The following is a 27133-nucleotide window of genomic DNA, read 5'->3' as shown; positions in this document are numbered from 1 at the left end:
ACTGGTAAACCATGAGGTGTTGAACAGCTACACAATGCATCCGTGCATCTCGACCGAACGGTCCTGTTACCACGTGATGTTTTTCTGCGTTCCTAAAGTCACCTGATGGGTTGGGCTCAATGCAAGACTGTTTGACCAAATCGTATGTATGGCAGAGTCATTTCAGTCTGATTAAAACCATGTCTGAGCCCATTCACTATTCGTGTGCTGAAGCTCACTCATTCCACAAGTAGTTGTAGCAAAGCATTTCAAAACATTTGCACTGTAAAGTCACTGTGGACTCAATGGGCTGTTGAGTTTCGAGTTACCGCAAAGCCTTACTGCCAACTGCTGCTAAATCATGCTTATATCAAGAGAATCAAGATGTGCATAAAAGTAATTGCAGGAGAGGTAAAAAGGTTCTGCTTTCCATAGTTATCGCATACCTTTCTCACATACCGGTCTGTCTAGTTGCTATGCAGTAGACATGCTACTTCCTGTGTAACAAGCCGCCCAGTAACCCCTGAAGTACTCAGCACTGATTTATTTCATTAAACTCTTTTCTTAGTCTGACAAGTACAACCACATATTTAGTTTTGATTTAAACAACCTCACGATAAAAATGTAACTGAAAAGCATTGCGCCGTCCTTGTATATATCACTCAAGACATCACCACATCGCTTTGTATGCAGGCCAAGATTAAACCACGCTGAGCAATGAGGTTAAATAACAGCCTTCTCGCCCACTACCGTAGTCTGCTTACGCTATCATTTATCATTTACTTCCTTGTGACCTGTATTCCATACTGAAAGGTCCCCCTTGAGCTCAATGTGTTTGGCAGTTGCCATCTGTTTACATAACAGAACAATTACAATATATAGATTTCTGTTTCTGTTGTGTCAGGAAATACATTTTTAATCTTGTTTTTGCTAAAGAGAGGTTTGGGCATTCAAAGTACAAATATAGCAAAGCCTAAAGCTCATGACTGTGCTAATTACAGTGCACTGAGAGCATAATAAAACACCAGACTCTCCCAGATGCTTTGCTGCTTGCATGTTCTGTATTTTAAGCATCACAAACATTTCCCCCGTGTCATTAAACTTTCTTTTTTTTCAATTTGTACGAAAAGGCAATGTCACTCATTATGCCAGGGCAGCCACGGTCTGTAATGGGCAAAATTTACCAAGGGGGCGCCCTGCCCTGTCAGCAAAAATGCCAGGGGGAGACACCCCACTCTGTCAGTGAAACTTACGAGGAGGACCCCAGGGGTCGGCGAAAATTACCTACACTTTGTAATGGTCAACGGCCAGGCATTATGTGGTACAGATGCACGGACTGCAGCTCTAAGGCCTTTAAGAGACCATGACTGAGTAAGAGGAAAGACCACCAGCTCCTTGGAGTGCCTGCTTGACTGCGGAGTAAAATCACAAAACGTTATTAAATAGCAGCAAATACAAATGCGAATACATTTACATTTACAGCATTTGGCAGACGCCCTTAGCCAGGATGACTTACAAATGTGCTTAGAAGTCTCATCAGTGAATACATTCTGATGCCGGTTCAATAGTACCTGGCCTAAGAATACTGTCACTCTAAAAAGCTTATTTTTTTAAAATAAAAGTATAATCCTTGAAATGCTAATCCAGGTATTCCTGGAAGAGGCAGATTTTTAGTTGTCTTTTGAAAGCACCCAACGACTCAGCTGTTCGGACATCTAGGGGGTGTTCATTTCACCACATAGGTGGAATGGAGACATTCGTGAAGAAACAAGAACAATTCTGGATTGGGACAAGTTGGCTATCAATGTTGGTGATAAGTTTTGATAAGTACAGTATAAGCATCTCAAGCATCTACATAACCTAAAAAAATCTGGGCTTAATTATCAAGGGCCATCTATGCAGCGCTAAGTGACTTTAGGGAAAGGGGTCCATCCATCTTCCAACCGTTCTTCTAATTCAGAGTTGCGGGAATTGTGAAATTAAAATATAAAATAGAATAATCAGGTCAAGAGAAATATACAGGCTTGTGACATATATACCAACACAAATGAAAATGACACTCTATGAAACTCTATGAAATACACAAAGGGGATTACTTGGACATTTCTGCGAATATCAGTAGATTCGTCCAATCTCAATGCCAACTGACCTGCTCGTTTCGGTTTTTCAACAGCTTGATCAACAATATTAAGAGATATGTCATCAATTAGACATCAGACTGTATTACTTGATAGCAGAAAGGATTTGAGTTCATCAGCTGCTTTCTTATCAATCATGGTTCCGGCCGAACCCACGGCTGCTGGAAGAATGAGGTCCTCAGCAACCGAGTCAGTCGTCTTCGCTGAGCCACAAGTAACGACGGTGCAAGAAGCCTCCAGTGCTTTGGCAGCCACGCTTGCAGCTTTTTTAAGCTAACGGCTAACATTGACCTGGCTTGAATCCAGACAGTTTATGTTGAAAAAATGCTTTGGTTTTACCAGCGCAGGTGTTCAGTGCTCAGTTGCTGCCATAGGTGAGCTGGCTTCACTGAACTGACCATTAACACCACTATGCAGAAAAGACAATGGCTGTGGTGGGTCCTGAATTACTACTAGCAGCATGTGGCAATCAATACATGGAAAATATTTCATGCTTCAATAAAACTCCTAATGTGACTTTGGTTGAAACTATTTGTGAGTTCTAGGGGATAAAAGGCCTAATAAACTTTTTGAGACCTGAAGGCCTGTAATTTATTTTTTTCCAGAAATTTCATGCAGGTGGATCACAGCTCATCAGTGCGGTGGGTTTTAATGGTTTACTTAATCAGTAGGTATTCTGAAAAAATGCTGCAGACATTTTTATGTTCCTCTAACATAAAAGAAAATTTAATGGGGAATGTAAAAGGAGCCACTCAAAAGACTTTATAAGACCACGGTCTTCTGTTCTTTCGCTAAACAGCATTCTGGTCTTTTGGCTCTACCTCAAAACGGAAGCTGTTACAACGTGGGCAAAGTGAGTATATTCTGTGTGCCGATAGGATGAGTTAAAATGATGCAAAAACAATGAGAATTGCTGTCATGGAAATGATAGCCAACCTTTCATAAAAACATGAAAGCTGTATCTATAATGGTTACAAACAGGAATTAATTTCATTTTAAGGCGTGTGTCAGGGAGGGGCAGGGCGTGTGCAATCTGAGCTTGTGATTTGTGCAGCCGAAGACAGCCTGATATGAGAGCATCCATGCGATGACTTTTCAGGCAAAAGTGTATAATTTTTGTCACGATGCCCACTCTCGGAACATGCCTGGGCATATCTCAGCATGCCTGCTCTTATGCAAGCTCACTCTGCAGTAGAGCTTTGGTGAATCATTTTTCTTGAATCTGGTCCAGGCTTCTTGCTTGAAGAAAGTGATAAAGTTTCACAGTTTTTCCAGCAGAGGAATGACTCACAATCATTTCGAGTGTAAGCTTTAAACACACACAATTATGTCTGAAAGTACTGAGATAAAATGCGGCTAATTTGCTAGTTTTGATATGTGTGGGTGCCAATAAACATTCCCCTGGGTAAGCAATCTTTGAAAAAAAATCCTCTTAATGCTTAGTGCAGGTTCTTTCATTTCTAAATACACCCGTGGCCTCAGACATTAAAAATATCACACCCGGAGAATGGGTACACCTAAAAACAGCAATGTTAAATGAGAGCATCAAAATATTTTTAAGGCGCATTGATTATAAATGTTTTCCTAACCAAAATAAGCAAGGTGGTGAAGTAAACCTACCCATAGACTTATTAAATGAGAATCTTCTGTGCCAATACAGTCACAATACCCATCACTCAAAATGACTATGAAAACTCAGCTCAGTGGAATAGAGGTACTGATATAATCAGTGTTCTACCTTTCACTGATACTTTCATTCACACCCCAGTAGCTACCCCAAACAGCATAACTCTTCAGCGAATCTCCAAAAACAGGCCACGTCCTTGAAACACTGGACCTCATGAAGCACACAGGAAAAAGCAGTCAAACAGCTGCCCTGTCACTACTCTTGGCTTCTTCTGCATCTGGATTACTTCCTGGATCCTCCAGTCATCTTGAGGTTATGGGGAAAAGGCCACTGGTCATCGGCAGGTCACCCGCGGCGGATTACTGCACAAGATATCCGAGGCTACAGCCGACAGCGTCCGCAAAATCAGGAGCCCCTCTTCGGAAAAATCAGACGCTCCGCCATGCCTCGGAAAAATGGAAGGGTTAAACTTGTTGAATCTGGACAATTAATTTGCTGTTGTGGACTAATTGGTAAATTTTACCATTAGCACCTTCCCCATTGTAAGCACTGCCAACACCCCCCATCCCTCCAGTTGGTGAAGTTTTACCACTAATGCACCCCCTCAAGTGGCCATATCAGCCTAGGGCCCCCAGAGAGGTTTATCTGACCCTATTCACCACCACACTGAACCCCCCACCACCAGAAAATGAAACTGACTCTCCCCATGAAGATAATAGTCATACTTCCTTTTAAACATGACAAAGACTGCATCAGTTGCTAGTCGATTTTTCTAATCCTCACTAGCCAGTGACAACACTCTGGTTCTTGAAAATTGTTGATGTTGTCCTCTAGGATAGAATTACTATACTAAATGACCTTCATTTTGTATTGTATTATAACTGGAAAGCAAGCGGCATCAGTTTTGATCTGCTTCAGTCCTTGGCTGAAGCGCTAAAGGCATTGTCTGTGTCAGTTTTCATTATGTATTGTCCTATGACAGCTTCACAATGAACAATACAATGTCAAGAAACTTGAAAACCCCATATCATCCACCACCATGCTCACAATCTCACTGTAATACAGAATCACTCTAGGCATTCTCTTAATAATAAACATGTTGAGCCTCCAGTAACATACTGTATTATTAGAAAGTGCCTTAGTAAGGATCCTTATATACGTCTGGTTTTCAGAAGAGAAACAAATGCAACAACTTACAGCGTCCTTATAGTAAATTTTAGGCCTTAGACTTCTTGATCTGTCTAAACCAGTTTGTGTGAACGAGCCATTTCTTTTTAGAAAAGACAAAGTGCAGACTAATCGTGTTAACGAATCTGTCCCAGAAAAGTATCCAAGGATTATAACATCTAGACACACCCAATGAGTAATGAGAAAACGTTGCACATTGGTTAAAAGCTAAAATGAATAAAGATACTGCAATGCTGACACATATGTGGCTAATACTTGTTTTCGCAACAAATAAATGTCTAATAATCTGAAATATATAGATAAATGTTAAGTAACTTTTTACTGCATTAAAAATTAAAGTTTCCATTTTCTGATTTCATTCCCACTCAATCCTTGTTTGCTATGTGCTCTGGATTTCCCAAGATAGGATCCAGGCCCCCACAACACTGTGATTGATAAACAGCTATAAGATGGATGGATAGATGGATGGTTGAATGAATGGGTGGATGGATGTTCGATTTTTTGCTATCGAAGCAATAACAAACATTCTGAGAAGATTCTGTGGATTTATGGGTATTTCTTTCAGTTATCTAGGCCTCACCAACTTTCCACAAAGCAGTTCATGAATACGTATCATTTTCAAATTGATTTCTTTGGCAAAATGTTTGTTTTAAACAAAATCAGTCATGAAATCATGCTGCACATACCACCATTCTGTTAGTGTTTCATTGTTGTGTTCCGGCGAATTCCAGACATCTTTATCAGATTGCCAGATGAACCAGTGCAGGTCATCCACTTCAAAGAATGTTACACACATACTAAAAGCTGCTGTATGACAATGAAGCCTTGTACCAGCACTGTAAATGTGTGAAACCAGAAACGGGTATATGATTACATCAGCTAATATCCTCTCTCCTGTCAGCAGTACCACTCTCTGCTCATCGCACAGAGTCCCTTTAAAGAAGAAGAATGATTAACTGGAGGAAGTAAAACTTGCTGGGCAACAGTGGATTTTCCACTGCAACTAGGGCAGTTACTATAGTAACATGACAATGGAAACTACTCTGTAAGAAGCCCTTTCTTCTTGCTGCTCCAAAAAGGTTTCCCTGAAAGGCATGACTTTCGATTTGATTCAAAGAACTCTTGCGTGACATAGCAGTCTGTTTTTTTGGGAAATAATAGAGGAATATCGATTTTGTCTTCAACATGCTGGTCAAATTAAGCACTTGTTCTGTTAGATATAAACATTTTGACTGATGAAACGAAAACTAAAATACGAATAATAAGATGACGGCAAAAGACTTAAGTAAATAAAATAACAACAAAAGCAATAAAATGTCAAAGCCAACAACAGCAAAGTGTACCAGCAACTTCGGGTCGTTCAGCAACTCTTGTCATCACTTTTTACAGAATGTTTTGATTATATAATACATCTGATATATAGCCATTGTGTTTATTTTGTATTGCATTATAACTTCACATGACATTTTGTCCAAGCTTACGTTTAGGGTGTAGAACAGGGAAGGGATTCGAGTCTAAATTCTACCTACTGAGTCACACTGCTACCCCCAGACACCTAAAACCTTCTGCCCATGTTCAACACTCCAGGGAAAGTTGCAGGATACTCCGGCACATAGTCTCCTATAGGCAGCCCTGGCTGTGCTGGGTCTGCATCACGACATGAGTGATCACTGGTGACATGAGAATATCCTCTGAGTCCCGGAAAAATGAAAGAAACAGGGAAGCACAGGCATTAGGAAAGAGCTTCATTCTAATTCAATCTGAGGAGAAAACACTCACACAGCAGGGCATTACAGCCTTTCAGTAACACCCACCTCCCCGGAGTGTCCAGTCAGAGGGATCTGCACTCTGTCGCACTACCAGAGACACAACTCCCTTAAACCTTCCTGCTTTTTCAAGGACAGAATGTCGGCCAAGTATGATAAAGTACTGCTCACTCTTTTACAGACGTTCTTTTGATAATTACTAGTAGTTCACAGGTCTTTGTACTAATTATAAATAACACAGTCAAAACAAAACCCGTTTCGTTAATCAATTTCCTGCTGAAGAAGCGTGACTGAATTTCTACCATCCATTTCTTCAGCATCTTGCCAGCATCTCTCTAATGTGCGACACGATCATTCTCTCAGATGAATATACAATAACTGCATTTTAAGTAGGGTGGCAGGTTACTTACCTAGAGTTGAAATGATATGTAAGGCCCAGGCTGCACGGGCATTAATTTGGGGTACACCCTCAATGGGATGCCAGTCTGTCTTAGGGCACATACATACATGCACACACATACGCACATTATGCATTAAGGGCAATTTAGAGAGGCCATTTAACCTTAAAGCACCCCCTTTGGACTGCTGGAGGGTACAGGAATACCCGGAGCAAACTGGTATGGCACAGAGAGAACATAAACCCCTACACAGCTAGACAGCAGGGTTCAAACACCCAACCCTGCAGGTGTGAGTCAGAGTGCAGACCTAGAGAAAACATCTGAATGTGTGTAAAACACATAGCCGCACACAGGCTGATAGCACCCAGCGGCGGTTTGGTTACCGTACGCAGGGCTGCCAACTCGAACTCATCCGGCGTGACGCGCTTTCTGACCCTCACGCTCACGCAAGAAAACTTACGGCGAATCTATATTATTACATTATTAACCACAGATTAGCTACATCAAAAGCATTGGGGTAGTTTGCAAACCCCACAGACCATTTACTATTTACAAGGTAATAAAACCGTGACATAGATGTAAATGTGCGTGCGTGTGCAGACTTGTCTCGAATTGAAAAGCTCGCGCCAGCCAGCTGACCAAAGTTGGCAACCCCGCATATGACAGAGATCATCCAAAAAACATCTCCTTTTCGCGGTAACACACGTGTTCAACGACAGCGGTATTGTTTAAAGAATATTCTATGTTGTGTAAATTCTGTCACTTTTAGACAAATGTCACAAGTAACACATTGATATTTGGAAACGGTGCCTAGCGATACTTCAGAGCAGTTACTGCTTCTCGGTATTGTGAAACCGGTTACTTTTTGTGCTATACTTAAGTTCATATAGGTAGTAAATGAAAACCCTATCCTTATTTTCATAAATGCACGCCAAGGTATTAACAAGTGCACACCCTCTCAGTAATGATAGATTAATTATGCTTAATACTTATAATAGGGTCATATGAAAGATATTGTTAGTTCGGTAATAAATGTTTAATCACTGGTAAAGAAAAAAACAAGTTAACTTTTTACATTGTATATTTGATTAATAGGTAAATCATATTTTCTGTATTTATGTTAAGATGAATGTGATAGTAAATTCATGAATAGTGTGAAACCGGCTTCCCGGGGTAGGAGGGTCACTCTCCGGCGGGGTCCTTGGGTCACGATCCCTTTGATTTGGTTAAATGGACAGGAAGGTCATAAAACCATTAAAATGTTCGAGGATGGGATGGGAGGGTCTTTGTTGTTAGTACATGGAAAATGACGTACTGTAGTAGTATTATAGTTATATTAGTTAGTTTGTGCATAGCCTGTATTTAAATGGTATAGTTTGTATATTTCAACGATGTACCCTTTTGTACTTTAAGTAATTATTTATACTAACTGATCACATGTGTAATTCCGATGTAAATCTAACATTTTTAAAAAGTGCAGTATTCTGGAGAGCCAGGAGCATGCAAATAATATTAAAAGATAAATATTTTTTATTCAGAACTGTGGGCACAAATGAAAAAAGCATAAAGATGTAACAAACGAGAAATTTATGTATATTTAATATATGTATATATTGCAAATTAAATGCATATTTCCCATATAAAAGATCAACAAAAATCTCATTCTCATAAATCTTGATATTTAAACATTATACCAAAGCATTTGACAAACGAGTTTTAAAAATCCAATAGTCTGAACAGGATGCAAAATGTGACCCTCTACCCTTTAAAAAAACAATTATGCATGAGTGTTTACTGATAAATGTTAAGCTTATGGACAATGATGCACATTTTTCAAACTTTGGCCATCGAAAGGCTAGTCAGAGTGAATGCACAGATACGCTTTTTTATACTGCACAGAGTAAAAACAGTCCACTTGGAAGTTGTTGGATTCTTCCACTTTTTTATACTGGCTGACGGCATTCACCACGCAACTGGGCAGGCTGTTGCCAAGCAACAGAGCTGCATCCACCATGTCCCCCTTTATCTTCTGCTTCTCGATCTGCCCTTGGATCTGCGCCTTGTTTATCGGCTTTGGCGCGGCGCTAAATGACACCATGACCCGCATGTTGTTCTTGGTCAGGATGTCGAAGCAGTTGTTGCCGCTGGTGCCATAGCATTTCTTTCCAGCCAGCCAGTTCCAAAAGAACCAGCCATTGTGACTGAAGACCTGAACAGACCAGGAGACCCAGTCATATTTTTTAGCAAGAATATCTAATAGTGACTTGGTAAACTCAGGATCAACGCTGGCAGGATTCTGCAGAAGCTCATTCTCTATGTCTATCTTGGCTTGAGTGGCAAAGTTTTGTATGCAGTCATCCACAGCAGCTTTCATGCGGGTCTCCACTATCTCCATTCGCTCCTGCCATTTCTTAACCATTGCCTCGCCTATGGCTCCATCCTTAAGGGAGGTATAACCCATTACTGCTATGATGCCAACCACGAAGAGCTTCTTCAACCGAGCACAGAAGTCTTCCACAGGCCTTCGGCTCTTCTGTTCAGTGGCAACCACTGTGACCAGTAGAGGGTCCCCAGAGAGGTTTTCTCCAATTACTGCATTGTAAAGAGCATCAATGTTCAGGTCACCCTCTGTGTTTTCATATTGTTTCAAAAATTTTTCCATTTTCTTTTTCCTGAATTCAGGCTTGGAATTCACAAAGGCCTGGAATGTGTCGTACTGGCTGAGCATGTGAGCTTCAAGGTCAAAATGTTGCTTGTTCATGGACGTTCGCTGGATCTCTCGGGAAATCTGGTCAATCTCGGCCCTTATGCCCTCCAGCTTTTGGTTTACCTTCCCAAACTGCTCAGCCAGGTATCGAGCCTCCTGACCATCTGGGTTGCTCAGGATTTCAGATGCAGCCACGAACACAGCTTCCAGGATTGGATGGAGCTGGCCAACCGTGCCCGCTAGCACCTCACAGCTTTGCCCAATTATTTCCACACCTTTCTCAATTTGGCTCCTGTTCTGCAGCACCCATTCTTCCACGCGATTCATCTCTGAATTTAAAAAAATTATCTTCTTCTTCTGAAATCTGAAAGAGACTGAGAAATTTTAGAGACACTGGAAATTACAAATGAAAAAAACATTTTTTTAAAAATCAGCTTCTTTGTTAAAATTAACATTGCAAAATCTGACCAGAAGGAGTGTGCTGGAGTTAGACAAAATGGCCTCCACATTTGTTTAATAATGTCTCAGCAGATGTTTTTGAAGAAACCAAACTGCAACTTATTTATTTTTTTTTAAATAGGGCTCAACGTGGACTTTGCTTAACATGGAGCGTCCATTATAACACATATCCAAGGCTAGTAACGTGGCAGAACACAACTTCAACAGCAGCGTATGTGACTTCCTGGTAAGCGACATGGGATTATGCAACACTCAAGCACTGGAATTTTGGGTGAATGTTTTAATCTCAGCAGTATTCTAAGTAAACACAGATGTTAACAAAATGATACGGTGGGGGAAGCACAGGGTATTCCCATCGGTGAAGACTTACTAGGAAATTAAGTTTTTAAATTTTCTCAATCAGCAAAGGGAATGAGCTCACTCATATATATAATTCTCCATGCTATATATTCACTCTAGAAACAGGCACGCCCAGATCTGAGAACATTCAAAGCTTCTAACTTTAACACTTGTTTGCTGCATAATAACATATAAAATAACACATTTTAGGAAACCAGCACCAACTCAACAGAAATTGACACAAATTAAGATATGACATTAGCTCCACGTCTTCTTATTGCATAATCATTGGGTTAAAATTCATAACCGTGCCCAAGTCTGTATCCAATTACTTCACCCCCTTTCACTAAACCATTTATCAACCTCTTAGATGAAGTTTCATAACTTTGTTCCATTACTTCAAATTAAACTTTCTAAAATTCCGGAAAACTAGGTGAATGTAACTGTGACTCATTAATTAATTAAATAAACACAGTTATAGGATCAGAAAAAAAAGATAAAAAATAAAAGTAAGGCAAGATACTAGCATTAAAAATCTACATTATTAATGCACTTTTGTTAACAATAGCTTTTGGTTGAAAAAGTTTGGATAAAATTTACTTCTAGAGATTTTTAAAAAAGAGTCAGAAGACTGACCTATTTACAGCAAACCCACAACCGTCTCTTCTAGCTTGTTTTAAGCAGTAACCAGTCCATAAAGCCTAGGACCACATCAGTAGATTTTTCTCTTCTGCCATAAGCAAACAGAAATTCAGCTGGCTGTCAATATTTGTTTAGCTACAGCATCCTGGTTCATTATATTTTTGCATTTATTGTGTGAACCACACAGACAGCCATAATGTCCTTGTCAAAGTCTACTTAGCCAGAAAAGCTGGTGAACCCTTCATAACCATGTCCATAAAATAGGAATGACCAGGACAAAGTAGGAAGAAGAAGACTTACCCCGAGTCCGGCAAGTGCGTAGGGGGACACTCCAGTTCTAGAAAAGACCAGCAGTGCCTCTGAGCAGGAACCTCCCAGGGTCGGGATGTATATATACACTCTGTCCTATGTCACTCCCTCTTGGAGCTCCTCCATCCCCTCTGTGCATTCCAGTGAACCCACTCCAAGGGATAAGGGGCAGGGACGGAGACAGATAACATCCTGTAAACACTCCTCTGGAGGGACATTTCACACACACAAGTAAAAAGTAGACACAGTTTGAAAAAAAAGGTCTTTCAATGCCACAAACAATCCAGTTGGAGGTTTTCCCTGGGGTTGCTATGGCTGCTGGTTTTCCGTCAGTTTGCAATTTGAAGCCTACGTCACCTGTCTTTTTTGCCCTTGCTGTTTTTTTCTTCACTGGCAGTTCCAAGGAATGGCCGAATCAGATGTTAACCAACAAACTCTTCATGTCTGAATAGCCAGACTTCTATGCACAGGTACCTGTAAGCTGTGGCACAAAAAAATCTTGCCTCCAATACAGACATTTGGTTGTTTTCTTCCCCCCAAGGAAGCTGAAAATGCTTTCTAGCAGGCAAAAATGCCCTTCAGCGGGCAAGAGTTTTGAGGCTCACCCAATGACAAAGTCATGCAGTGGAGCTCTGAAAGACTCCAGTGTTTCCGCCTCTGTGCCACAAAGGGTCAACATATCCGCTCGTTTTGAATGCTCACTTTGACAACTTAGCTGTGACAGCCTAAATGACAGCGGACCGACTCCAGAGAAAGTGAGAGAGGAAGTCCAGGTTGCAGATGTATAATCGTCTTTGGTCCGTGGGGGCTCTGGTGAGTGTACGTCATTGTTTTCATTCTGTGTCATCTCGCTGCATTTTCTCATACTACGCTAACTCGTGACATCCAGAAACATGATGCCTTGCCTTGCAGTAATTGAGTACAATAAGGAGGGTTGGGTTGGGGTAAACGAGACTGGTCAGCTTGAAAATGTTGTGTTGCTTTAATGAGTTGTAGACCTCTGTTTAATGACGTTAATTGCTTTTCATTTTTTTTCACTCTCTTCTGTCGCTGCATGAAACGCATAGACTAAAATCACTGAACTGTGGAACTCAATTAGAAATCAAATAGAATGATATAAAATAGCGACACTTTATTCATCACCATTTCATCATGCACTCCATGAGAATCGACAAAATTGGGTCATTCCTGCAGTACTTCTGTGCTCTTTAAGCTTTTATGCTGGTTCCTGATGCATGGGAGGCCATTACCTTCCACAGAATGGGTGTAACTTCAATAAAGCAATAATAAAGGGTGTATTTTCAAAAAAATAAAAGGTATCAGCACACATGCTTTGTTTCTATCCTTTATTCTGAAAAACAAACACATTGATCAAACAGGTGCAAATAGCCATCATCTTGTCCAAACATTGGTTTATTGCAGGATGAAAATGAGAGGGAACATATCACTGGCACAGTAGGCCAGCATTAGTTTACTCTTTACCGAGATGCGTGACTGAGGAAAATCCCATTTTCAACCGTAAATGGAACTGAATCTAAATAAAAAGAGGAACTATTTTCCATTTTAGGGTAGTAGAGTAACTCCAGAGTTAAGTCTCTTTGTATGTCACTTCAGCATTACAAAATAACAGAAAAAGGCCCGTGAAGCTGGTAAGATCAATCAAACGCTAATGATTATAAATTACATTGATACAGTGAAAAGCTTTGTTCATGCATAAAGGGCTAATTTCCGTAACAGAGTTATATTCCTGCCCAGCCGCTGTTTTGATCTAGAAACACAAAAGATCTAATTTTACGCAACATATAGCATTTTGTGCAACACCAATACTTTTTTATTAATCTCCAGCTGTTCATTTTCTGCACCTGCATTGCCTATCCAGGGTCACAAGGTTCCTGGAAGGTACAGGTGCAAGTAGCCCAGGATGGAGCGCCGACCAATCACAAGGCACACGCATACACACCAAACACAATCTGGCAACTCCAGTTTACCTTAGCATGTTGTTGGACTGTGGGGGGAAACCAGCTTACCCTGAAGGGGCCCCATGGCGACATGGGAGAACAGGCCAACTCCACACATGAAGCCAGAGCGGAAGCTCAAACCCCAGTCCCAGAGGACCTTAGGCAACGGCGCTAAACACCGCTTTTTATTAATGCCCCAGCACATGGACATCTTCTCCAGGAAGCTTTACACGTTATATATGAACTGTTCACTGACATTAAATCAAAATATTCATCTGCGTTTTCATAGAGCAAATAATAACCAAACTAACCAGTGGCCTGCGCTACGAAGCGGGTTACTGGCTTATCGGGGTAACTTGTTGGATTTAAGGTACCACAGTTTAAATGGACTTCATGTTCGTTCACTTACATTTTGCCCAGACTACCTTAAATCCGACAATAAGCCCCGATAAGCCAGTAACCCCGCTTCGTAGTGCAGGCCCCAGGCCCAGCTGGCCTGTTTGGGTTAATTTCATCTCTTCATCCCCCCCACCTGGTCAGGGTGGAGGGGGGCAGGACTGGGGTAAACTCTGGGTTGGATGCCAGTCCATCAAAGGACAGTGTTAATTTCCCTTTCTCTAAAAGATTCTTTGCCTCATCCATCCATCCATCCAGTCCATCGCTATTTGTTTTATAGTTACGTCTCTGTGCAACTACAGTCAGATTAATGTCTGGTTAATAGCTGTTTTTATAAATATATAATGACTGGCCAGTTTTGGAACAGGGTAGGAGCCCCTTTTGTCTCCAGAAACACTTCAAAGTTCAACAAGCTCTGCATTCCAAGGTGCCGTTCTACTTCATAGTAGTAAGTTGTTATTCTACTATTAGTGGCTGTTCCTGTTAGCTCTACCAAGGTGTGTTACCCACAGATCTGCTGAATGGCTGACTGAATGATTTTTTTTAGTCACACCATTCCAGACACTACAGTGTCTCTAGGATACTGGACCAGCAAGTACCCGCCTGATGCCAACTTGTCCATTCAAATACTTAGTGAAAAAGTAAGTGAACCTCTGGACCCTGTCTGTCTGTCTGTGCCATAGACTGAGTTCTATCCACATGATTCTCTATTGTGAGGTGCAGACCGTATGTTTCAATGAGCAGGTGAACCTAATACAGTGTCCTCTGGCCTCAGCTCGTCAATTTTTTTGTGTTGGAGAAGATGACACTGTCATTAAATTGGGCTTATTAAGTCAGTAAATTCATGAGCACCTTGTGATTTTGTGGTTTCCAAACTGGGCATTGCCTCACAGCTTAAGATTCTCACGAGAAGCACCATGGCGCCGTCACTTGACTACGTGACTAAGAGGTTATAGGAAAGGAGCAGAGGATACATTCATTTCTTTAAATACAATATTATTCACTGCTTGCTACACTAAAGGAAAAATAACCTGGCACAATTATTGTGAACATTAGTTCTAGTTGGGTAACTGGTATGTAATGATAATAAAATCAAAGTGTGACTTTTGAAAACATGTTGCTAAAATATTTATATAAAAATATATATGAAAAAATATATTTCCTTTTAAAAATAAACCACAAATTACTAGAGATATTGACTTGTATTTGTGTTTTCCCCTGCCACAAGATGTCACTTTAGCTCAAAGCAGAGATCTTGGAAATGACCTCTTGGCTGAAAATCATCTTAAATATTTTGCGGGGTTAAGGCAAAGGTTGGCCTAATGCAAATATGAAGAAATCACTGCAGCTCTATGGGAGGGGTTTTCTGTCGCATGCTTGTCGATTTTTTGCGATTGGTCTGTAATTCCTCATTCGAAATCCGTCCACTTAGAATCCCTCCCAATGGTGACGTGATGCGCATGTATTTAAGCTCAGGAATATATATATATCAGCCTGTACTCCCTCGATCTGCATTTGAAGGGATGGAGGAGGAGGAGAAGAAGGAGGAGAAGGCATGGTTTGCATGTGGCAGGATGGGGAGATGCCTGATTGAGGAAGAAACATGATGATCATATTCAGAACTTTTAAAGGAATTCTCTATTCTATTCTATTCTATTCTATTATGCTCTATTCTATTCTGTTATGCTCTATTCTATTATGTTATGCTCTATTCTATTCTATTTTATGCTATGTTCAGTAAATATACTCTTTGCTTGTATGTTTCTATATATCATTACATGTTTTCTTTCAATCTCCATTTAAGTGGCCACACCCATGCAGAAGGTAACTGAATACCTGCATATGCACATGCGTGTGTTTATATATTTTTTTAAAAGCATACGCATTTATGAAGTCAAAAAAAAAAAACAAGTAGAAAAAACAGAAATGTTTCTGGATGAGGCTAATTTTACAGTTAACTTCCCCTGACATCGGCGGCTCCCATGAGAAAACAGGCGGGGGCCGAGCCTTGCTGAAATGGGTCGATCCACTAAATGTGAGTATCATTGTGATTTGCCAGTAGGAATTAGCCAGAGGCTTCAAACTGTAGACTCACCGTTGTGTCACAGTGCTGTACCCAGGCTGGGCGGTTTGCATGGAACAATAGGTGTGCAGTAATTCAGCTGTGGTGCAATATCTGTAATTGCTGTGAAAAACAAAGCTGCATTAGTTTAACAGTAGAGACAACAAACGCAAACTTCAACAGTTTTGTTCTTCCAGTTTTTCTTGTAGCGTTACGTGCATTACAGTTTAGCACAAGTTAGATTTGTAGGAGCAGTTCTTCAGAATTGTTCTAAATCTGTGTGCTGAAGATTGAGCGTGAAGGTCCTCTCCTTTCCCCACTAGCCTGTCACTATTTCTGGCTCTGGTCGTGGTTGAATTAAGCTGGGTGGAGAATGTTAGGGATTTGCCACAAAACTAGGAGAGCTTTCTGCAGCTGGCCACAGAGACGCCCCTGTCTGGCCTTTAAAATCATGCTGGTCATCTGCTAGCTGGTGGAGAAATTTTTATTTGAGGCCAGGTGTTTCCAGGCCAGAGTGCAAAAGGAAAACGAAAAAAATCTTTTTATCATTAATGGAAGCATATAGAAGGTGTCTTCAGCAGAGCAGAATATCCATGTTTCCTGTGAGTGCAGGAAATCTCAGAGGAAATGTAGGGAAAAAAAGCTCTGCCAAAAGGCTGAAAAATACGTTTTTGTCAGTAATGTTGAATGCAAAGATAAATCAAAATTTAAATGAAAGCGCAAAGCTAAGTCGATCAGTGCAAAAACGTGGAAATAATGAAAAGTTAGTGGTACAATTTCATCGAATTTTCAGTCCAAACATAAGTATGATTAATGTTTGACACAAAGCTGAGTCTTTGTAAATCCAGTGTTCAGGAAGCTGCTTTGCAGCCAGAATGAATTCCCGAGTTACGCGGCTGAACTCTGCTGGCCTCCACTGTTCCTGCCAGGAAGCACAATCATGGCCCTGATCTGCATGCGAAGCCGCATCAAAGCGAGAGGCTGGCCCTCCGGGTTCAAGAGTGACCATCTGTCAAACTTACACGATCAATACAAGTTAAGTACAGATCGGAGGCAACACAGCCAGCACAGGTCACTTAAATAACCCCTTTTTGAATGTTTGATTGCCCTTTGTGAAATCAAAGGACTAAGCGGGATCTTAATCTGGAATTAATTTTTTGAACAGATAGCTTTAAGTAGGTCAGTGGGTAATGCTGTTGCCTCATGCCTCCAGGGATGGGGGGGCGGGGGCGGGGGGGTCAGATCACACCTCTGCTGTGCATGTGTGTAGTTTGTATGTTCTTCTCCTGCCCTTGGGTCTCCTCCAGCTACTCCAAGCTACTGGCTTGTTGGAAGACATGCAATTCGGTGACCTGACATTAATTAATAGGAAATGTCTGCATAATTAACTAAACAAGCACCAGTCTGGCACCAACCTATTCATTCTAATACTTAATTCATTAAATCGCCTGCATGTTTGCCCGGCCTGATGGACCAGACTCCCTTCCAAGGTCCCCCCCCTTGTGCCCTCTGCCATCCCCAGTGGGCTGCGTCCGGAGAGGCAACTAGAGGATGGATGGAAATATATCCCAAGTCACCATCTACTGCCCCAGCTACGGAACTTAAAGTTCTGTCCCATCTCCTTTCCTACAAAACTGATTTTTTAAAAATCTCCTGCCTAATTGTACTATATGTATTGCACTGCATCTGTTGTTTGTACTGTGGAATTGTACCTTGTTTAAAGTATCCCAGATGTACCTTCATATGTAAGAGACGTCCCCGTCTGGCCTTTAAAATCATGCTGTGGGCCAGAGGAACAAAAATGTATATCACTGTGCTGCCATGTATAGATGACATGACAATAAAATCCATTTGACTTGAATCTTCCTATTAAAAATGTACTTTTTCATAATCCTTCATTTACTTTTTAATCTGGTACAGATAAGTTCACAATATCATTTTCAATACTTTGAATAATGTCCTAAAGATTTTATGCACAGTGAATTGAAACTAAAGCAGCTGTCAAAGAAAAAAATGATGCATTGGCTTCATGATTCTTCTCTCATTACAGTTTGTTTCGCCTACATACACATAAGGCCATATGAGAGAAACATGAGAGGAGAGAAAGATGCAGAGAGGAAGAGAGGAAAAGTAAGACAATGATTGGGGGAGAGGGAAGGAAAAGAGACGACGGAAAGTATATATCAGACTGAGTGAGGATCGATAGACTGATGGCTGCTTTAATTTGCTAATGCCTTTGTGAATGGACAAATAAAAGAATAGTAAGCTTTGTATAGTATCTTGAGACAAACATTCCATCTTTAAAAGTGGGAATTAGTGTACATGCGTGTTTCTGGGACATATATTTTTTTTATTCCCACAAATCACTAGGAATTCACTCTAAAAATCCTTCCGTAGATGCCAGGTTTTAGCAGGAATGAGAGTGACCTTGCAGCTATTGCTTCCCGTTTAGTACGGAGCTTAGTGGTGTCGGGTTTTGCACGCTATGCTGTTTCTCACAGTCACCGCTCCAGTCCTCCTGCCCCCTAGGGGCAGTGTGACCATTCCTGAGATCCAAGTATAAACAGCAATGCAACTACCCATTCATCCATCTTTCATGCCTGTTATTCAGTGCAGGGTGATGGTGGGTTTTGACATTTAGTTCATTGTAGTAAATAAATTGACAAGACCGCAGCATTTTGTTTCTCAGATATTTGCTTAGTTGCAATAGTTTTGGAATAGATTTTGAATTATTTTGTACATTTATACAGAATCTTTATTGTTTGATTAAGCTTAAATGATCCTGAATTGCATTGATTGCCAATAAGAGCTCTGCTTTCAGCCCTGTACAGTGCACATGCAAGCCTGTTCTTAGTGCTCGCTGTGACACAGCAGCCATTTCTCAGCTGAGAGGGTGGATGAAAGCAGCTTTGACGAGCCGATGGGCTGCAGTGCGGCGAGGGAGCTTGACTGGTGCAAAGATCTTCACTCTCGAGGTCACAGAGAAGCTGAGTAGTGAAAAAATGTGCTGAAATTCTGATGTGCTGACGTGTGTTCCAGCTGGGAGGGGGAGCAAGTGTGGTGGTGGTGGGGGGGGGGGGACAGCAGGCTGACACTCCACAGGGGAGAGAGATAGTGTTCACCGCAGAGGGCCTTGACAGTCAATGAAGCAGGGAGTGTTTAAAGAAAAGCAGGGTGTGGCTACATTATATTTCTGTATGTGTTTGTACACACAAAAAGGGCATCTGGAACGCATCTGCCTGTTCTGGTGTGTGTCAGGAAACAAGTGTTTTAATGCTTTCTTATCAGATTAAGCCACTTAGAGAGGAGCAGTCTGGTCGATGGGGCTCTCTGACGGACAGATAATGTCATTACCCTGAGCCCTGATTGGCAGCTTCGGGTCAGGCAGAGCCATCCTGCGATTGATTGGCCGCCTCAAGGGCCACGGTAATGCTGAGCTTCATAAAAGCAGGCGAATGTTTATGAAATATTGATATTGGCTCATCTCTCTTCCTGAAGCGGGTCATCTGTTTATGACTTCACAGGTAGAAAGTACATCTCAGGTCATAAAAATGAGAAGATACCCAAATGCTTCATTTGTGCCAGTCATGCTTATCATATTCACATTTATTCATGCATGTGATTCATTCAGTAGGTCTCAGATTTAGCCAGTTGTCCCTTACTTTCCTTGTGTGTGTGTGTCTGTCTGTCTGTGTGTCTGTCTGTCTGTCTGTCTGTGTGTCTGTCTGTCTGTGTGTCTGTCTGTGTGTGTGTGTCTGTCTGTCTGTCTGTTTTTACTGTGGTTATTTTCCAATATTTATTACTCACAGACAAGCCGATTCCCCAGGGAAATAAAAGCAGTTACTCAGCAGCCTCCACTCCTTCAGTGCTGTTAAATAACATTGAAATTGTGCTTAAAATAAAGTATAATAATCATAGCGATTACCACCCATTCGTCTTCTAACCGCATATCCTGGTCAGGGTCACCTGGAGCCTATCCCACGATGCACTGGGTACACGGCTGGGGTACACCCTGGGTGGGATGGCAGTCCATCACAGGGCACACATATACTACCATGCTGCCCTAGAGAGTTCCAGTTTAGGAATATTACCAGTGCACTCAATAAAATATGAAAATTAAAGTTTAATTATTCTAAGCAGCAAATGCTATTATTAGAATAGAATATTAGAATTAGAATAATAGCAAATGCTATTATTAGAAAATCTAAGAAGTTGCGTGTTCAAAAACGTTAAACCGAGTTTCAAGGAGACCGGAAAACCAATTTGATCCGTTTGTTGATAGCGCCCTCTGTCTTTAGACATTGTCCAATTCCATCATTTATTTAACAGATTTAATAGAAATCCTCAACCAGGTTGCCATGTGTTAGATCAGCTGATGGATACAGGCCCTTTGCGCTGACAATCCGAACCTACAGAAGATCCCCGAAAACCTTAATCAAAGCCAAGCCTTCCGCGGATCAATAGTCGTTGCCATTGAAACAGCCACAGAACCACTAATGAATACAAGGGAGGCTCCGTTGGTGCAGTTATGGATTTACATACCGTACATGCTGAGTAAGGGCAATATGTGTAATGAGGGGACCTGGCATGACGACAAGCTTCACTTCCAGGCAATGCTGAACACTAAAGAGCAATGCTGAGCACTAAAGAGCAATGCTGAACACCACTATTTGCACAGTGATTGATGGACTTATTGGGTTTTATTTGTACTTTCTAGGATTTTTTGTATATATATCTGGATTATGCATTCTACTAACAATGCATGCAATATACAAAAAAATGACCTAAGATAAAATATAAAATCAAAAAAATAAAGCACTTAGAAAGAGATGAGCACATTTTTATAATATATACAACTCCACAAGTGTTTATAAAACAATATAACATTTTGTGGGGTTTTTTTCTGATTATTTCTGAAATATCTCCTTTTGCTTTAATCGGTAGGTCTCAACACTGGGTCCTAGAGCACTGAATTATCTGCATGCTGTAAAACCTCCATTAACCTTATCATTCCCTAATTTAACTTATTTATCCATACTAACTGATGGATTTTTTTTTAAATATAACGTACACTTGCAAAGATTCCAAGGGGTAACTTTTCATTGGGACCAATAATAGACGAAAAACTGTTTTTTTATGAATCCCCAGAACAAGCTCAGGTTAAGAAACACTCTGTCCTTCCGGGGTTTCGATGGGACTCTCTCACAGAAAGGTGAACCTCCACCTTTAACTGCGGTGGGACCTCTTTTGTCTCAGCTGTCATTCAGAGGCTTGCTTGAGGAGATGATGAGGCCAGGAATATCTCGCTGTACTAGCTAGCTACCACCAGGTACTCTACACATCCATTATTAATCTGCACTGTGAGTGTGCTGAGCATCTGTAATGTGACAAAAACCAGCACAGTGTGCAGCACAAGTAAAATTTATTTTTATATCTTACATTTGGAGCCTGGGAGGGACAGCAGTGCACGCTTGTCTTTTACCTCCAGGGGTCTGCATCTCACTATTGTGTGTGGTGGAGTCTGCGTGTTCTCTCTGCATCTCACTATTGTGTGTGGTGGAGTCTGCGTGTTCTCTCTGCATCTCACTATTGTTTGTGGACATCTTGCAATGTTTGCATGAGAAATATATTCATTTTTTACGTTATAATGTCACACACGTCCCAAGACCCTGAGGATAGGCAGTTATAAGATGGATAGATGACACCTTAAACACAAAATGTTAAGGTCAAAAGGATTAGAATGCTTACCATTGATTACTTAGCTGCTCTTCATTCTATACATCCCCCCCGGCTGTTTCATTGGGCAGTTCAACCTCAGCTTCCACTATCATCCGCATGATACCCGGATTTACCTCAGCACTAAATCAATCCGCTCGCCACCCGTCTCCCAAACCGAGGCATGCTTATCTGTATCAGCACAGCAGTGACAGGACTGAGTTTATCCTGATTGGCCCTAAATCCATTCCCCGTAAAGCTGGATTGTTTCCACTCTACATCAATGGCGCAGCATCACCTACCTCAGACCCCGCCTCCCCTAACCTGCTGCTGAAACCTTCATCTTTCCCAGCCTCCTCTATTTCTGTAGCTTCCTCTTGATGGGGATCAGCTACAGGTCCCTGCACAAGCTTTACCTCCAGAACTCCACAGCTCCCCATCTCACCCATACCTGGACCCACCTACACATATCGCCCGTTCTCACATAAGAAGTATTACTAGAACTGTGTTCTACCATCTATGGAACATAGCCAAGCTTCGGAAGATGATCCAAAAACTAATCCATGCCATCCCTTCGCTGGTTTCCAATTAATTTTTGGATTGATTAAACAAAACTTTTATTAACTTACGAAGCACTGAATGACCTTGCACCAGAATTCCTTAGTGATCTGCTGGTCTATTCCTACCCTCCTCACTTGCTTCGATCTCAAGGAGCAGGATATCTATTAGTATCTAATGTCATGACCTGCTCGTCCGATCCTCCCGTATGCCACGCCCCTCATCTACCTCATGTAGAATCCCCATATTACCGGCTGTATCTCGTTGTTGTTAATTAGTCTGATGTATTTAAGTCTGTGTTAGGTATGTTTTCCCGAGTCCGGTCATTAACGTCATATCGTGTCTGACTGTTCTGTGGTCCTGCATGTTTTTGCCTGGAATTATATGTTGTGTTTTCCCCTATTCCCTGAGTCCTGCCTCTGCTTCTGTTTGCACTGCCTCTAGTCTCCCCTACTTTGGCTATTTTTTTTATTTCCCACCCACCCCTCTTGGGATGTGCTGCCTAGAGACCCAAAAACTCAAGATATTTTGCCTACCCTGCTGCCTGCAAGGCCTCTGCTATCTGTGATGTCCTTCTGGCCTGCCTGCCCTTGTCCCTGTGACGTCTCTCCTTCCTTCCCTGCTGCTGCATCACATTTCCTCCTGCTGTCAGAAGCAGCACCAGCACCTGCCTGCCCCCCCAGCTTTGAGACTCAAATCTTAAAATTTGGACAGTGTGAACTTGCTCATTTGACTTCCTCTGCAGGCCCCTGGATGATGGGCTCCCCCTTTGTGTCTGGTTCTTCCCAAGGTTTCTTCCTTCTAGAGAGTTTTTCTTTGTCACTGTTGCCTCTGGCTTGCTCACTGAAGGCTTTGGGGAGGGATAATGTAAAGTGCTTTTACACAATGTAATGTTGTGAAAATGTGCTATACAAATAAAATTTAATTGAAAGTGAATTGAATTTTTCATGACCTGCACAGGCACCCTGAGAAATTTCACATCAGTTTTGCGCTCCATATTCAGTTCTGAATACCTATTTTAACATGCACATTCATGTTTAAAATCTCCCAATTCACCACAACGCAAAGGTGCGACCAGTTCATTATGCGTAAAGCCAGCAGCCACATGACTGGCTGATTGGATACTTGCATGAATGAGTAGAAGTACGCATGTCCCTAATCAAGTGGCTAGCAAGTGTACACTATCAGTCAATAGTTTTTGCACAGATTTAGATTTTCTACATTTGCATGTTACTCACTTAACATTTACTATAAAGACATGCGCTATTCTTTGCTAACAAATACATTTACAGTATGTTCACCTTTTGAGTACCTTTATTAGCAAGAAAATGTCTTATCTTTGATTCGTCAAAGTAACCTCCTCTAGTAAGTATAACAGCATAAAAAATTGAGGCATTTCTTTCCACAAGGGACATTAAATACTGCTCTGTGTCATGGGATGTTAAAGGAGAGCATAGAATTTGTCTAAGCCATCACCACACAACCTTTTAAAAATCTGCAGTTTTTGAAATAAATGGAAAAATGGTAAAAATCTATGGTGTGCAAAAACTTTTTGACTATTAATGTATAAACTGAGCAGAGTCTATGCTTTACATTCCCACTAACAAGAGAGCTGTTGCTCCGTAAATGATGATGAAGCAAATAGATGATTTATAGCGACTAATATGGGCAAAACCCCCTGACACAGCTGCTCTTCGCTGTTCAAATTAAAGCGATTCCTGAGGTGAGACCCCTCCCACCCGAGCCGGTATAATAACTCATCCGAATGCGCTGAGCCAAGCAATCTGAAGCTCATTTTCTCCAATTTAATGGAGCTACAGGTTATTTAGGGACCATTTCACTTCAGCCTCCTCTCAGAAAACGCTGACTAATGTTCACGCACACCAAGCGTTACACTGGACTTCCAAGGCAAGGGAAAAAAATGTGAATAATCTCCACATGTTTGGCTGATGATAGTAAAATGGGTTGTAAAACACATTAGCTTGCAGAATAGTATAACTATAAATCATATAAAAGCCATATCATAGTCATTTATACGACAAATACAACACAATCTTTTTGTTATTTATTTGTATGCTTCAACAGAACAAGAGTCAAATGTTAGGTCCACCAATGACTTGGCTCCAAAAAATGCATCCAAAGTCGTGCTTTATTTATGCCATGCATAAGTATACAGAAAGCCTGGAGAATCTTAAAGAGACTTTGAGTAAATAATGCAAGAACGACCCCGTGATCTGTCTTAAAGTACCACAGCCTTTGTTATTGGGTCCTGTTTGATACTACAGCAAGTAAGAAAGGTTCCAGGTCTGCAATCCATTCAGGGGCTCTCTAACATCATTGGACCAGACTTGGACTTGGACAGCCAATGTAATTATATAATTCAGCAACGCTCATGAAAACATCCATCACTCATCATCCAATCAGTGCTCACCGATTGTATAAATCTGCCAGAGGCTCAAAGGAGAGCCATAGCTAATCACATAGATTGCAACATCGCACTTATTTTGATAGGGAAATTTGGGAGATTGTGGAGTTTCGTTATACTACGACATATATTCGAGTCATACAGAAAAAATTTAGTCTCTGCTATCGATAATAAGATATATGACGTTATCTTGCTCATGCCTGAAAACAAAGGATAAGCTTATAAGCTAATACTGCACCTCACATTGCACACAAATCAATAAGCGGCAATCTGATAGCTGAGAGCGGAACATGTTTCCCTTGCTCTCCTGATCCTCTGATGGGCGATTTGGAGGCCTTCACTCAGAATGCACACAGAGGGCCATGTTCTTGTGCTTCTTCCAGTAGTGGCAGTCCTCCGGGAAGCTCCAGTAGGCACTGATCTCCTTATGCCGGCTCACCGTGTGTGCCACCATGCCAGGGAACTTCTTCTCCAGATCCTCTGCCACAAGCTGGACGTCGCCCTTCTTCCCCATCCCATCCATTAATTGCTGGATGCAGTCCTGGGGTACGGGTTGCGGGCGGCTGCTGTAGGACACCACTACGGTGACATTGTTTATGTTCGGCACGTCGAACCAGCTCTGCCCCACCACGCGCTGGAAGTTATCTCCAGCCCGCCAGTTGCTGTAGCTGCTGCCGGAGTGGCTGACCACACGGACGGACCAGTATACCCAGTCGTACTTTTTTGAGAGGAATTCCACCAATTTCTGCGCCGTGTCTGGGTCGCTTTTCTCTCCCTGCTCCCGTACCAGCCTCTGGATATCCAGACAGGCCTGCTCGGGAAAAGCTGTAACGCATTCTTCAATCGCTGTCTTCATCCTAATCTCTACCTCCTGCATCTTCTGGTTCCATTTTTCAATAATTTCTTGCTCTTCCTCTTCCTCCTGGGTGAGAGCGCTGTGACCCAAGAGGGCAATCAAGCCCAGGCAGAACAGTTCCTTCATCCTGACACAGAACTCCTCCAAGATCCTCCTGTTATGACCTTCATAGTTTTTCACCACCTCCAGGACTGATTCCCCAAAGATGTTGCGTCCCAAAACAGCATCACAAAGTACATTCAGATTCTTCTCTCCACCAGTTTTGGAAAAATGTTCCAAAAACAGTCTGGTCTTTGTCTCTCGAAACTGGGGTTTGGCCTCCAAGATGTCCATGTATTTACGGAACTGATTATGAATGTTCTCCTCCACGGAGAAATACTGAGCATCCACCTGGCCCTTTTTGATTTCATAGTCTATGTCTTCCAGCTGGGTGGACAGAATGTCCAGCTTGTTGCGTACAGACAGGAACTGCTCCTTGACGTAGAATACCTCCTTGCTCTGCACATTGTCCAGAGTCAGTCGCAGAATCGGAGCCGCTGCCTCACACAGAGGGAAGATCTCCCCCACAGCACTGGCCAGGACCTCTGCCCCTCGTTCAAACATCTCCATCACCGCCTCAATGGCTTCCTTCTTCTGGGCCACCACCTTCTCTAGGGGGTTGGTCATGGCCTAGGAGAGAGCAATGCAGCTGAAAAAACAATATATTAAAACATATAAAAATATATTATAGTTTGTATTATAAAATATAAAAAAGCTTAAATCAGCGTTCCAGTTCAGTTGCAGATAAATACAGATTTATGCAGGCTCAGTACATTTAAATAGAAAATAGGATGAAATTTCATAAGACGACATGAGTTACCAATAGCGAAAGGAAAAAAGTATTTTATTTCATACAAACCAAATTATTTTCCTAAGGTATTCTGCTATTTGTGACAGGTATTATTATTTTTTTAAATAATCCCCCAGTCTAGCAATCTCTAATAATAAATATGAGGTCATAAGGAGTAAAACAACACGAGGCTTTCATATTCACCCGATGAAAGGCACGCATTAAAACAAGGGCGTACCTTAAGGTTCAACACTGGGACCGAATCAGCCCCGAACCCCACCTCCCGTCCTTGCTTTAAATTTAAAGTCATCGGGTTACGGAAAAAAATGACCGCCTTTATTATCAATTCCTTGCTGTTAATAATTCTTTAGCACAAGACATGCTCATCAAACAACAAACACTATAAGTTTAATGCATGTCATCCAACGTATGTAATCCAATATAGATTTTAACGGAGGTAAATTAAAAAAAAAAAAAAAAAACGTTTTCCGAACACAGTTTGCTGTCATTCTGGAGGGAAAAAAAACCTTGCGATGCATTTTTTCTATCTTACGCCTTCCTGTTCTGACGGGTATTTTGCACGAATTTCACATATTTAACCATCTCGATTACTCTATACCTGCAAATGTAGGCAAGTCTTGTCCACGCTTGACTCGGCCAGCAGCTGTTGCGAGTTCCTCCAAGTTGTTTCCCCCCTTTGGCTCTTCTTTCAGTAATGCTAAAAATCCTTGAATTAGTAGAGGACAGACAGGAGGAGGATGCGCATCTGTTCTTAGGCGTGT

General features: G+C 41.5%; 2 protein-coding genes and 1 long non-coding RNA gene across 7 annotated transcripts; 1 reads left to right on the top strand and 2 right to left on the bottom strand.

Annotated features, from left to right (window-relative positions):
- Positions 1-8608: 8608 nt before the first annotated feature.
- Positions 8609-11713, bottom strand: rpz5 (rapunzel 5). 3 transcript variants are annotated; one of them, XM_023801466.2, is made up of 3 exons: positions 11544-11713; positions 11238-11331; positions 8609-10167 (listed from the first exon to the last, which is right to left on the bottom strand). In XM_023801466.2, exon 3 carries the CDS (start codon positions 10128-10130, stop codon positions 8952-8954), a length of 1179 nt encoding a protein of 392 aa, XP_023657234.1. In that variant the 5' UTR covers positions 10131-10167; positions 11238-11331; positions 11544-11713; the 3' UTR covers positions 8609-8951. The 3 variants fall into 3 exon arrangements, with proteins under 3 accessions (XP_023657234.1, XP_023657233.1, XP_023657232.1); XM_023801465.2 differs by lacking the exon at positions 11238-11331 and having other exon boundaries at positions 8609-10177; XM_023801464.2 differs by lacking the exon at positions 11238-11331.
- A 695-nt stretch (positions 11714-12408) lies between these two features.
- LOC111838454 (uncharacterized) lies at positions 12409-17829 on the top strand. Its single transcript, XR_002836878.2, has 2 exons — positions 12409-15941; positions 16898-17829. It is a non-coding gene; the product is annotated as an uncharacterized lncRNA (long non-coding RNA).
- Positions 17830-24289: 6460 nt separating this feature from the next.
- LOC111838374 (protein rapunzel-like) lies at positions 24290-27110 on the bottom strand. Of its 3 annotated transcripts, none has more exons than XM_023801266.2 (2): positions 26971-27110; positions 24290-26210 (listed from the first exon to the last, which is right to left on the bottom strand). In XM_023801266.2, exon 2 carries the CDS (start codon positions 26186-26188, stop codon positions 25004-25006), a length of 1185 nt encoding a protein of 394 aa, XP_023657034.1. In that variant the 5' UTR covers positions 26189-26210; positions 26971-27110; the 3' UTR covers positions 24290-25003. The 3 variants fall into 3 exon arrangements, with proteins under 3 accessions (XP_023657034.1, XP_023657035.1, XP_023657038.1); XM_023801267.2 differs by having other exon boundaries at positions 24290-26191; positions 26971-27108; XM_023801270.2 differs by lacking the exon at positions 26971-27110 and adding an exon at positions 26421-26945 and having other exon boundaries at positions 24290-26191.
- Between the last annotated feature and the right edge of the window lie 23 nt (positions 27111-27133).

Source organism: Paramormyrops kingsleyae, chromosome 9 (assembly GCF_048594095.1).
Source record: "Paramormyrops kingsleyae isolate MSU_618 chromosome 9, PKINGS_0.4, whole genome shotgun sequence".
Classification (NCBI taxonomy): Eukaryota; Metazoa; Chordata; class Actinopteri; order Osteoglossiformes; family Mormyridae; genus Paramormyrops; species Paramormyrops kingsleyae.
Note: the sequence above shows the minus strand (reverse complement) of the source record. Positions and strands in the feature narration are given on the sequence as shown.